General features: G+C 44.5%; 1 protein-coding gene across 2 annotated transcripts in view; it reads right to left on the bottom strand.

Moving 5' to 3' along the window:
- LOC125303185 (inositol 1,4,5-trisphosphate receptor type 2-like) overlaps positions 1-13,387 on the bottom strand; it is a 36,033-nt gene extending 22,646 nt beyond the window's left edge. The window contains exons 1-7 of one of the 2 annotated variants that reach the window (XM_048256760.1): positions 13,140-13,387; positions 12,505-12,688; positions 9,843-10,093; positions 9,362-9,562; positions 8,380-8,490; positions 8,178-8,273; positions 7,832-7,951 (exon numbers count right to left, since the gene is read on the bottom strand). In XM_048256760.1, the coding sequence (XP_048112717.1) occupies positions 7,832-7,951; positions 8,178-8,273; positions 8,380-8,490; positions 9,362-9,562; positions 9,843-10,093; positions 12,505-12,688; positions 13,140-13,337 (1,161 nt within the window). In that variant the 5' untranslated portion in view covers positions 13,338-13,387. The remainder of the gene's footprint in view (positions 1-7,831; positions 7,952-8,177; positions 8,274-8,379; positions 8,491-9,361; positions 9,563-9,842; positions 10,094-12,504; positions 12,689-13,139) is intronic. The other variant, XM_048256759.1, reaches the window with a different exon arrangement.
- Between the last annotated feature and the right edge of the window lie 221 nt (positions 13,388-13,608).

The raw sequence follows: 13,608 nt of genomic DNA, 5'->3' as shown, positions 1-13,608 counted from the left end.
TAAATGATTTATTGTTCACTTGTTTATTTAGTTGATGTTGCTTCATTTCTTTTAAAAGGCCTTAGTTGTGTGCTGTGAGTGGTGCCCAGTGGTGAGAGTGAGATCAGGCAGAGATGATGTGAACCGTCTGAAACCCGGCGGAGGCTAATTCCCCTCACAACAGACTGGCTGGAGTGGTGCCGAGCTGAGCAGTGAGCATGGCTAAGCTATGACTAATCACAGCGCCTTGTGACATCCATCCACCACCCAGAGTGGAGTCTGTGCGAGAGAAAGCCCGGCACGCAGGGGTTCACCAACAAGCCTGACCTGCCGTCTGTGCGCCGGGCGCTCGCTCCCGCCATGGCTCCTGCAGGACACTCCGCCTCCTTCTCCACCTCCTCCACCTCCTCCGCCTCCTTCCTTGCGCCGCACCACCTGACGGGACATGGGCGGGTGAGAGGCCCAGGCAGCTGAGCAGTGAGCTGGCTGAGCAACACATGAGCTGGGGAGGGCCCGGGCAGGGTCATGGGACTCCAAGTCATAGGGAGGGGGGGGTGGACTGTACGTCATCGTGCTCCCAAGCTGAACTGAGTACAGTGGGAGGACTGCATGTAGGTGTGTGAGTGTGTGTGTGTGTGTGTGTGTGTGTGTGTGTGTGTGTGTGTGTGTGTGTGTGTGTGTGTGTGTGTGTATATGAGTGAGTGTGTGTGTGTGTGTGAACCTCATGATGAGTCATCGTCACCCAGACCATTGTCATGAGGTGAAAGTTGACTTGCTTGAAAGTTGCAAAACACCAAACAAATAGCACGAGGCATTTGGGATTTATCATTTAAACACTGTTAAATACGAAATGCTTTTAACCATCATTTATCATTCATTAAAAGAAACCCAAGGCCCTTGGAGGCACTTAAAATCGAAACAAATCTACAATCATCTGACCAACAAAATGTCAAAAAAAAAAACACGAGGTGTAGTGACCCTGTGCCCATCTATTTTAGAAGTGAGAGAGGTGAAGTGTCACAGGAAGTCTTCCAGACTCTTCCGCTGGTGTCTGGGTTAAAGTGGGGCCCTTGTGGCGTGGTGTATTTTTACCATTTCACAACCACAATGTGTCAGTTCTGTTAGCCACAAAGTGAAACTAACTGTCAGTCTACCCATCGTAAACACCGTTAGAGTGCTTAACTTAAAACACTTGCAAGAGCAGTAAATATCTTTATTGAATTTTACCCAAAGTGAAGTTAAATACGTTACATATATAGCTTGTGCAGTGCTCTGTTTTTTCTTGACAGCCTCAACAATTTTTGATTAATCTTACACATTAGTGACAGTTATGAAATACTAAATTTCCAGTCAATCCATGTCCAATTCCTGTAACCAGACACTTTTAAAGTTCATCACTTACGACAGAAAACGCAACTTTAGTGATCATCAAGTGATCATCAGGGATTCAGGATAATTGATCACATCCATTACGGAAGCACAGTAGTGTTTTTAAAAGTAGGACCAGCAGTAGGTAGAAAATGACTGGTACTTTTCCATCACTGGCTGAGTTGAGAATTCAGGGGAGAGCTTTCAGCACCTCGAGGGCCTATTTTATGTTCCTCACATGGAGAAAAGAGGGGTGGGGTGGGGACGAGAGGAGAGGAGAGGGGAACGAGGCTCAGACTGGCTGACTAATCCCCCTAAGAGCTGTGCATGTCAGACAAAACCATCACCCTGAGCTCTTATCAGCTTTACCCATAAATATAACTGAGTGTGTGAGGGCTGAGTGTGTGTACTTGTGTGTGTGTGTGTGTGTGTTGTTTGCTGTGTGTGTGTATGTGTGTTGTGTGTGCTTGTGTGTGTGTGTGTGTGTGTGTGTGTGTGTGTACGCGTCTGCATGTGTGTTCATGACTTGTATAGCAGTCATGAGCCATATGCGTGCAGTATGAAAGAATGTGAGTATGAGTAGTTATCTCCTTGGGCATGGTCATGCTGATGGCATCTATGACCGTGTGTGCATATGTTACAAATGGGTGTATTTGGGTTACTATTGTGTGTGTGTGTGTGTGTGTGTTTTTACGTGCATGCATGCGTGGGTGCGTGCGTGTGTGTGTTCTGAGGGAAACAGTACAGTAAGCCACCCACAGGTACCTTGCTTTGGTCCATGAGTAGATGTACCTTTGTTGTAACACAATGTTGACGAGAGAAAGACATGCATAGTCAAAGTAAATGAATAACTTATCACACCCATGGCAGTCAATAAAATATGTCAAATTACACTGAAGGTGACATATTTCAGGTAAGTCTTGATCAAATTCTGCAGCTAATCTGAAATGGCCTTATTAAAACACCCCTCCAACTATTCTTTTGTAAAAAAAAATGAACCTCTGACTAATGATACTGAAATGAGGACTAATCCTCTAAAAGACCGATGACATAACCCATGATAGGGGCTCGTTAGACTTTAATGAGCTCATGAATGAACCATTGCTTCCAAAGCAGGAAGAGAGAACACAGTCTGCACTAGACGGAGCCCTCAATCTTAGCAAAGATTCTCAAACTCTGAATCTGACCCTTAGTGTCGAGGTCTGTCACTGCAGCACACCACAGCCCAGATTTTAGATTCTAGAAACATAGCCCAAGGGTAAAGATTGAAGTTGGCACCTAAGAAAAATTGTCTAAGATTCTTGTTGAGAGAAAGTGGAATAGAACATTATGTCCAATATTCCAATATGTGGTTTAATGTTCTGCATTATGTCCAATATTTCAATATGTGGTTTCATGTTCTGCATTTCTCATTAGTGGGTCACTTTGATACTAAAAGTATGATTCTATGTAATGACTGTATGATATCTGTACTGTCCCTGTGTATATCTGTGTGTGACTTTATTTAGAGATAAGCGGGAATATTATGACTTTGCAGTGTTTTACTGTTCTGCATGGCTGCGTCAGTAGCTATCTGCTCCCGGATTGCCACCAATCAGGTTGATTCAGTGTAGTCCATGTGAAGGATGACCAAAACATCCTCTAAGCCTGAAGGATACTTCCCTAACTATTTCTTTGTCTAGTTAGAGCAGCTGATGGATCTTTAGGTGAAGTCATGCTGTCTCTCCCTTGATGCGCATCACTGTAAATAAACTCTGTTCCTGATTTTTAATAGTATTGGTCTGACTGGGTGTCTATTAAATCTATGGTATCAAAATTACCATCAGTTTATGGAGGTTCTACCGAGATTGATAAGGATTATATTGATCTATTGAATTAAGGATTGTTCTTTTTACCAAACTTACTGTGTGTGATCCCTCAGCCCACTGGAAAGACGCGCTCTTGGTAAGTAGTACGTTTTGTTCCTTTAAAGTGCTACAGTCCCTGGCTGGACAACAAGGGAGATTCAGTTGAGCAAGATTACTGTCCACGTTGGGTGATACGCTACAGCAACGCTGGTCTGTCAGCTGTAAGCTATCTAGGCCCTTGACAGAATTGGGCATTTTGCCCCCGAAACAAGGAACAGATTGTGTGCTCACACAAAAACGGTCTAAGTCAACGAATCTCCTGAGAGTTACAGATGATTGAGTATGGGTCTGGGCGAGAGATCACCATCACTGGGTTTGCTAAATTGGACAATCTGTCAAATTTTGAGACCAGTCACTTTACGGTAACCAATCAGGAACATGAGTCAGTTTATGTCTCAACATGTATGTCTATGTATGTTTCTGACCTATGGGTTATGTGTATGTGTTGCTTTGCAATTGTCTGCTAAAGGTACTCTCTGATACTAACATGTCTGAGTGTCAACCTGTCCCTGCTTTGGCATAGTTTGTTCGGAGCCATACCTGTCAACACTCCCGTTTTTCCCGGGTTTCTCCCGTATTTCAAGGTCATCTCCCAGCACCCTCCCGTTTTGTTATTTCTCCCGGAAAACTCCCGGAATTTGCATGGCCATCAAACTTCATTTTAAAATCATTGATCCATTCAGGTTGCCAGATTGTGTATGAAATACACCCTACAAATACACGATCACTTAGTTTCAATTGCAACCGTTTTGTCATAGGCTAAAACCTGGCAACCCAAAACTCAAATAAGGAAGCGGGGTCGACTGCGCAGCGTCTCGTCGTAAGCAAGCGGGCTAGTTGAATTTCCCCTGGGGATCAATAAAGTATCTATCTATCTATCTATCTATCTATCTATCTATCTATCTACCTATCTATCTATCTATCTATCTATCTAGTTGAATGGCCTACTCCAGAACTAGCTGTTGTGAAATTGTTGGGAATTTAATTGATTAACACATCACATAAACTGTTATTGAGTGTTGTTGATACACTGAACTTGTGGCCTCGGAACCAAATCTGACAGCAAGCAGCTTTGGAGTTTTGGAAGTAGACTGCAGGCAGGCAGCTGGCGGATACATAACTGGCATGCGTAAGGTAATGGTAAGGTAAAAGCAACGAATCGAAATGCAGTGTTGAAACACGTGTATGAAACGATTAAATATGCAAACACAGATCCGGTATAAATACTGCCCCCCTAAAAAAAAATCTCCCGTTTTTGGAAAGCTAAATGTTGACAGGTATGTTCGGAGCTGCAAAGCTATTTGAATCTAAGAAAACTTCCGCCTCATCTGCGTTGTTAAGGGGAAGTTAACTTACTTGGCAGCTTTGTCTGCCTGTGGCAGCCACACATGGTCAGCAGCATTAGTTGGGCCAAACTAAGATAAAGGTGGGGACGCCTATTCAAAACATCCCAGTGCTGCTAACATTGTGTGTCAGGCAATCAAAAATACCACAAAATAATTAGAAGAAAGAATCCGTCTAAAAGTATAGGCTACATGTTATGTGTTGCAACTAAAGACTGAGTTCGTTTTGTCTTTGTCTTCCCTCCTGTCAGTCGACATGAGGCCTGAGTGAGAGTGTGTGTGTGTTGGCCAGCTGATATGCATGAAGGTCACATATCTGTTACAGACTGTAACTGAGAATACACATAAGAAAGATGCATCTGACTGTTATTTGTATTGAATTGTTCTTTTTTTTTGCTACCTCAATAAGATAATTATTTTGGGTTTTTGCTTGGGATTCAAACTTGTTTGAATTTACTGAACTATTCTCAACTAAACTAAAGCCAAGATTTTGTCAAGAGTTTGAAGTCTAATTCCTTCTCTCCTGTTGAGTTGTTCCTTTTCACAAAGGTAAAGGATATTCTGTGGTCACCATTGAGGGCACTCTTGCTGGTACGGAAAGCACTAACACACTTAACCATAAGGTACAGATCTCCTCTGACTTAGCTGTGTCTGTGTGTGTGTGTGTGTGTGTGTGTGTGTGGTTGTTATCTCTGCACTTGAAGGTCAGGGAGCCAGTGTAAAGAGAGAGAGAGTGGAGAAGAGAAAAGAAGTTTATTACACTTGAATTATGAAGTTAAAGATATTTTATATCTAAGTTCGACCAATTTGAAGGTGTTGCTTGTCAGGAGTCTCAACTTCTCTGTTATAATGATGCTTTGATGTTGATAGCATACCATATTAATTCAGTCAAGAGTGGCAACATGTTTTGTTTTGGTTTGTGTTTGGTCAACATGCTTTAAATATTTTATTTTTGTTTGTTTTACTGTCAATGCTAAAAGAGCCATTGAATTACAATTGTCATTGAATAATTTCTACAGTCCTAAGTGTTTGTTTTATTCCTTTGGAACAAAATGGAGGGGGGTGATATTTCAGTCCTGGTTCTGGGGATGGGCCTCTGGAAACACCCGTAAGGGAGCTGAACACGCAGCAACGGGTAAACCAGAGACTTACAAGCAGACCAGGGCTGTTAGGTTGCTACAGCCCATCATATCTTTTTTTCCCCTGGTGATTCAGGCCCTAGCCCTAGAATAAGATAATACTCAGAGAAGCATGAGATTCTAATATATGAGAGATCTGCTCACAACAACAAGTGAGGTAACAAACCACCAACATTTGATTAAGTGACTACCCATTGGGAGTAGTCACGCTTGAATTGTATAGCCACTGAAGTATATAAGCACTCAACCAGCTGTGTTGTACTTTCCTCACTCTTTGCAAAGATTCAATATAATTGGATGATTTTGATCACTGGCTCCTGTCTCATGTTCTTGATTCCGAATTGATTTACCTAACAGAATTGCGAGAGGTCCCGGGATCCCAACATCTGGGGTCAGAACCAGCTTCCTGAAAAAAAAACCGTACACGGTGAGGTCTAGGACCTTGGATTTGGAATCCTGAAATCCCTTGGTTGTCTGAGACAGCAAGGCGAGAGGGCTGATCTTCTGACCCCCGGTGACGGGATCCTACTGAAAGGGAATTCTCCTAAGACGTCGGAGCGAGAACCAGTGATCAAGCAAAAAGGCGAACGTTCGGTGAGTAAAATAAAATAATAAAAAAAAAATCTCCTCCGGAGGGAGTCAAGGCTATTTTGTAGTAGTAGTCTTTGGATGAAAAGAAAACCAGAGTGAGCTGGCTCAGGGTTCACTCATCCTAAATAGAAAAACTACTAGGAGGGCTATTTGGTAGAAGTAGTCCTATGATGAAAAGAAACCCAAAGCGAAGAGGCTCAGGGGTGATTCATCCTAAATAGAAAAACCTAGGTTTATGAGATCCTCTTGATATTTATAAGGACCTCTACGTAGTGCTCATTGGTGAGGGAAATAACAGTTTTTCATGTTATTTGCGATGAACTTAAGTGTATATTTATTATTTACAAGGTCAGCCTCAAATTACATTGATTGAATCAATGACTAAAATGTCATAGGGTCGCAACCTCCTACATCATCCTCCAGCGTTTTATATACATTTTGATATCTGATATCTCCGCCTAGGAATATCTGTTGTTTTAACTAAATTTAGTGAAGCTTTGCAGGGAAAATGAAATGCTGTGTGCTGTGCTATAAAGACTGTTGGATGCCTGGACCAAAGCATCAAGGCCATCCTTGCTCTCCCCAATCCACTACAAGTCACAGGAGCAAATATGCGAGATGATGGGTATGTTAGTTATATCAGATTTCATATTCCAGTTTTGGTTTACATTTTCCAGTTATAAATTTAATGAAGGCCCCATAGAAAGTATGACCATTTTGCTTAAATACAGGCTAATTGTTTCTCCAAGCTTCCTGCTCCCCATGCTAATAGAACCTGACCCAAGTTATCCTGTTCCACGTGTAGGCCGTAAACACTGGAAGCCATGCGGACGCTATGTTCCTGCTTCAAGGTAGACACAGATGTGTCTTGAGCCCTGCCAGGTCCTGCTTTGAGTGAGGCCACCATACACTATGGTGAGCGACTGGCTGAATGGGCGACAGTGGAAGACATACAGGTTCTGAGGGCAGAGAAGGTTCTGGATAAATGAGGGGCACAAGTGGCAGAACTTTTAGCTTGGACATTATGTATTAAGCATTGCTCCACAATCTCGTGCTTCTGGCAGTGACAACACTGACAAGAGTTGAAGCATATCAGTTAAATTCATACTTGGAGGCCAGTTTAGAAAAGTTGTAATCTTACGAACAGCAGTGAATTTATTAAATAAGAAAAACAGGCAACCTTGGGTCATTCTATTGTGTCTCATGCCTTCTTGGACTGAAACTATTATTCACAAGGGCAACAACCTCATGCACATCACATCTTTCTCACTCTCCCCACTTCTGGAACGTCTCCACCAGTATATGAAGCACCGTATAGTCCATCTGACACTGTTGTATTGAGCAGCATCTGAGTGGCCACAATAACCTCAGCATTGGTCAGCTCTCCCACCAGCATCACTTCTCACACTGCAGCCTATTACATCATCTCTGCTCCATCACTCTGCCTCCACTCTGGGGCTTTCCCTGCTGATGGGATGGGATGGGAACAGGTGTTTGCTCTTACCTGATGTGCCAGGATATAGATGTTGTGTCCGACGTCTTTGGACCTGATCCCGTCTCCGCTCAGCTCCTCCTCATCATCACTGTCCACCCCCTGCTGATAGGCCTCCTTCATCACGTCCACCTGGGCAGCAGAGCAGAGCAGAGCGCAGCGCAGCGCTTCACATTACTCAGCTCCCACTTCACCCACACAAACGCCCACCACAAACCCCCCATGATGCCCCACTTATTGCAGCATGGCCTCACTGACTGCCCTAACCCCTAACATATACTGTACATGGAGCTATTTTGGCCACCGCCTGCACCTGATTTGTTCTAGCTGGTCCGCTGGATCAGTGCGGCACTCTTACCAGCTCGTTGGGTCTCATCTTGTCCAGGATCTCCTGAGCGTTCTCGCTGTCATGGCGACTCTCCATGATGGCCAGGAGCAGTTTGGACGCGTTGTTCTGTGCAGGGTGACAAGAGAGGGCACAGGGTCAGAGGTTCCACTGACTGAAATACTGAAATCTGTGTGTGTGTGTGTGTGTGTGTGTGAATGGCATGCAGCGCTACCTTCAGCTGCAGCACCAGGTCCAGCCTGTGCTTGCCCAGGGGGTTGATGGGATTGACGATAAGTGCAATGATGATGTCAATGCCGTTGGACTCATGCTTGGCTATGCAGGTCTTGAGGAAGGAAACCAGAGAGCAACTGTGACACTCAACACACATAAACGTAAAAACACACTGTCCCTCTCTCTTTCATACAAAAAAACACACACACACACACACACACACACACACACACACACACACACACACACACACAAACACACAATATAGTCCTATAACATAACTTATAAGTCAATTAGCATAATATTTTTCAAATAACTATCTGCACTAGACTCATAAAACACCCTTCCCTGCCCATGCCTAGTGTGTGTGTGTCCTTGAAAGTGTTGAGGGGCTAGTGTGAAGAAACTGGGACAGTGCACTAGGGCAGCGGTGAACAGACAGCCACGGAGTCCCAGTGCACCCAGGCATCCTCTTTACACATCCTCTAAAAAAGGCCCGGTTCCTGGATTTATGCCGCCGTCAGACACACACAAGTGACCTGAGGAGAGCGGTCCGCTTTCATTTACGGATGAAAATGGGCAACATCTCCACCTCTGCATAAACTGCTCTCTCTATTAGTTAGCCAGGTCGGCCATTAATCAGAAGGGCTCTCTGGATCTTCCTCTTCATCTGCCCCCTCTCTGGTCTGACTTCTGATGCATGCTGGGAGGAGCTCTAATCAGCCCATTAGAGTACCTTACATCAGCACAGCGACATGGCTTTGAGGAAATAGCACACTTGTCTGAGGTCTGCAGTGTGACTGGAGGCCTCATCAGCACAGCACTGTTTGGTGTAGGGGGTGCCTGGTCTGAATGTGTTTGGGTTGATGACCCCTTTTCTGTAATAGTGTTTGTTGAGAGCGTAACTCTGAGAAGAGGACTGGTGTTTTGGCGGGTAGGTGGATAAGGGGGTTTTAGTGAGAGCGGAGGAGTGGACCCTGCACCTGGTTCTCGTGGCAGGGCCCTTGGCAGTACTCGGTGATGGTCTCTAGCGTCTGGATGACCAGGTCCACGTTCCTCTGGTTGATGTAGAGGCCCAGCAGGCCCAGGCCGCCGGTGGTGCTGCCGCAGATGCAGTCCAGGAACTGCAGTGTCTCACACACCAGGTTGTAGTTGGTCTTGTTGTTTTGGTTGCGCAGGAAGTTCTGTGGGTCATTAAGGAACACAAGAGAAAGCCACTCGCATCAGTAGAACATTGGACTATTTCTACTCTACCATGACCGTCATCGCAGTCATCCTGACAAGACAAGATTCTTCAGTTTAAATAATGACATGAAATTATATGAGACACTTCTCTTATTTAAATACATCCTGTCCATCCAACTGTTTGCATAACATGATCATTTAAACATGAATTGGTTCAGGCCATACAACTGAATGACCACAAGCAGTACAGCACAGGGATGTGCCAGTGGAGGTGCTGACCTGCAGGTTCCTGTTGTGGTTCTCACAGAGCAGCTGGAGGAAGCGCAGAATGGGCTTCATGATGGTGATGGGCGCGCTCATCTGCGTCTCCTCTATCTCCTCCTCCAGGTCCGAGGCGTCCCCGCTCGAGCCCACCATCTCCAGCTCCGAGTCCAGCTCCTTACGGATGGTGCTGTAGGCCTTGGAGGTGGCCGAGGAGGCCTCTTTGAGCTGCCCCCGCATGTCCTCCTTCAGATGGAGAGAGTCGCTCCCTGTGGGGGTAGGGTGGGGAGTATGTCAGTGTGTGAGTGAGAGCAAAGAGAGAGAGAGAGAGAGAGAGAGAGAGAGAGAGAGAGAGAGAGAGAGAGAGAGAGAGAGAGAAGAAATGAGAAAAAAAGAACGGAGGAAGATAAGAGAGAAAATTTAAGAGACAAAACTTTTTTTCTTTCCTAGATTGAGAATAATTGTTGCTATGAACTATACTTTCTGAATCATGGACTAAAGTAGTGGCAGATATATTCTATTCTCAGTTAAGTGTTGGGGAGAAGAAACCAAGAACAGGGCAGAACCAAGAGTGCTAAACAGCACACGGACAATAAGAGTGCAACAAACATCCAGAATCAGATAGCAAGATCAAAGATAAGCAATCCAATAGAAGTAACTAAGCCATTAAACATATAAGAATGCAGCTTTATGCAGTGGAAACTGACTATTTGGACTAAGGCTGCTGGTGGTCTTTGTTTGGCAATCATCTAAGTATTTCAACGTAGCTAATTTTGAGATCTTGAAGTTGTAACCGCCACTGATTCTATGAAACTGAAAATCTCAATGAGGGGTTTCCCTACAAATCATGGGGCGTATTTCTATTTCAGTGCGATGAATTATCACAGTTGACAGGTCATATAATAGTAGGCAAATATCATGATTTGGCTGTACAAGCTGTACATACATACAATATTTTTGTGGCACAATTCAAGCAGCAACATTTTCCAGCATATTAGATATGCAGCCATCAGATTCTATCAGCCTTTCCCTCATACGAATCACAGGGAGTGCTTATCCAGATTTCTGAGAATCCTGATTCAGTTTAGGGAGCAATGTTGATTTCCAAGAAAACAGCATTTCAGGTATGTTTGCTGTGTAACAGAAGTATCTCATGCTCAATGAATGTCTATGTGTTGTTTAATTCCTGATAATCCAGTGTAATACTGTAGCTTTTATTTCAGGGCCTTACAGTTCAGAATCAGTTAAGTAGAAGTCACACTAGCCTGACTAACTAATCAGGATCAAGCCCAACCTTTCTTCCTAATCTAGTCCTCCATTTAGTTGTTCTATGGCAATCATTACAAACACATAACAGACCATGGTTAGATGGTACATTCTAAAATACACACAGTAGGATCTCATGATCAACTAAAGTTTATCTAGTGATTCTCTCCTGATAATCAAGTGGGGCGCTGTAAGACTTTCATGACCTTACAGTTCAATCAGTTAAGTAGAGGTTACACTAGCCTTGACTAATTAATCTGGATTAAGCCCTACTTCAGTCTCCATTTAAAATCTCTCTGGGAAAATGTTTTACCAGTGTAGTCCTCCATTTTATTGTTGTATGGTAACCATAGCAGTATCTTCCCAGGATGAGATGGCATATTCTGATACACACTGTAGTACATCTCCACAAAACAAGAGCAGACATTGCAATCACTTGCACTGGCCTTGTCTTTATTTTTAAATGGCCACTTCTGGGCCAATCAAGACCTTATAAAACCTCGAGTTCAGATATCCCATTAGCTGGGCCCCTAGTGAGAGGCAGAAACACAGACTGGGGAGGTTTTCTTTTCTCCTGCATCAGGCCAGCGCTTCTCGTAAACAAGCACTTGTTGCACAATGGGCCTTTGATGCTGGCCCTCATATGATCTGTGACATGGGACACGTGCAGTGGGCGAGGAGCTGCTGAACCACTGACAAACACAAGCGCGCGCGCGCGCACACACACACACAATCTCTCTCACCCACACACACACACACACACAGACACACACACAATCTCTCACCCACACACACAATCTCTCTCACCCACACACACACACAAACACACACAGCCTCTCTCAAAGCCAACAGATGCACACATACAGTACGTCCCCATCAATTGTACTTCTGTATGCATGAGTTACTAGTTAGTGGCGTTAGATTCTAGACACCAGTCAGCCGCTCAGAGCCGCCTGTTTCACATCCTCCTCAGGCTTTTTTTAAACGCAAGACTTTTTTTCCCCGTAAGACAGAAATAGACACTTAATTCCCTCAGATTTTTTTGTGTGACTCGGTTCATTTGGATCAACCTCGCACATGCAGGCCCAGTTCCTATGCATTCCTAGCGAACCGCTGTGTCTTTTCCCACACCCTCGAACCCCACTGAGAGCAAAGGAGCTGGAGGAATGTGAGGAAGGGAGCGGTGGGTGCAGACCCACCGCTCCACAACACAACACAACACAACACCGACCCCGCCCCAGCCCAAGGCCTTAAGCTCAGTCAGGCCAGAGGGAAGAAGCACAGAGCCAGGGGTGTGAAACAGCACAGGAACAATACGAGTGCAGGTGGGATGAGAGAGGAGAGAGAGAGATAGATAGATAGAGATAGAGAGAATAGATAGAAGCAGGGAGCGGGATGGGTTGCTGCGGCTCACCCTGCTTCTTGTGCCTGATCTCTGAGCCCTCTGCGTCATCGTCCCTCTTCCTGCTGCTCAGCTCGAAGGTGTTGACCGACACGGTGGCGCGGATCTCCTGCTGGGCCAGCCGCATGCGGTCGTAGAACACCTTGAAGAAGCGCTCAGACTTTTTCTGCTTGTACAGCTGGTTGTAGAAGGAATCCTGAGCAGGGGAAAGAAGAAATAAACAAACAGGAAAAATGTGATGACTGATGAATTTCGCAACCTAACAAACAGAATTTCTAACGAGGGAAGAAAGAAATCACCTGATTTGACAAATGAATAAAAGAAATAATTTGACTGTGATGCACACACTTTTACACACTAAGTTTTAGAGTAGAATAGAATAAAATAAATCTTTAATGTCCACCAAATCCACCAAATAACTGCATCAGTGCTGCAGTTTATGATTTATTTATATAATTAGTCGAAGTTCACCATAACTTTTCAAGACGTTTTGGATATGCTTGAAGACGTTTTGGATATGCTCGAAGATGTTTTATATATGCTTAAAGACGTTTTGGATATGCTCGAAGATGTTTTATATATGCTTAAAGACATTTTGGATATGCCTGAAGACCCCACCTAGTAATGTGTCTGTCCCACCACTGTACCTGTATCTCTGTGTTGCCTCCTCGGAGTAGTGAGATGCCCAGTAGGACGCTCTCCTGGAACACACGGTCATTCTTGGTGCTGACAATGAGGTCGATGACCAGCTCTGAGGCGCCCACCTTGTCCAGCAGGCACTGGGTGTCCTGTACGTTGAAGCCCGGCCTGTCGTGATCTTGGCCTGGAGAGCCCACTGTGGACATAGGACACCTGCTAGCAATCCTTGCACATCCCTTACCATCCAGTATATGTCAACCTCTCATATGTCATATGTCAACCATTCATTCATTCATTCATTCATTCATTCATTTATTATCATAGCTATTACATTCTGCCATCAACATTAATGGTTGCCCGTTGCCTACCAAATTGTTACTAGTGACAACCAGATTTGGTTGGCTTTGGCAACAAAAACATCATGCCTGGGGCAACCTCAACATTAATGGTTGCCCTGCTGCACAGAGAAGGGTGGCG

The sequence above is a fragment of the Alosa alosa genome, chromosome 11, assembly GCF_017589495.1.
Source record: "Alosa alosa isolate M-15738 ecotype Scorff River chromosome 11, AALO_Geno_1.1, whole genome shotgun sequence".
Taxonomy (NCBI): Eukaryota; Metazoa; Chordata; class Actinopteri; order Clupeiformes; family Clupeidae; genus Alosa; species Alosa alosa.
Note: the sequence above shows the minus strand (reverse complement) of the source record. Positions and strands in the feature narration are given on the sequence as shown.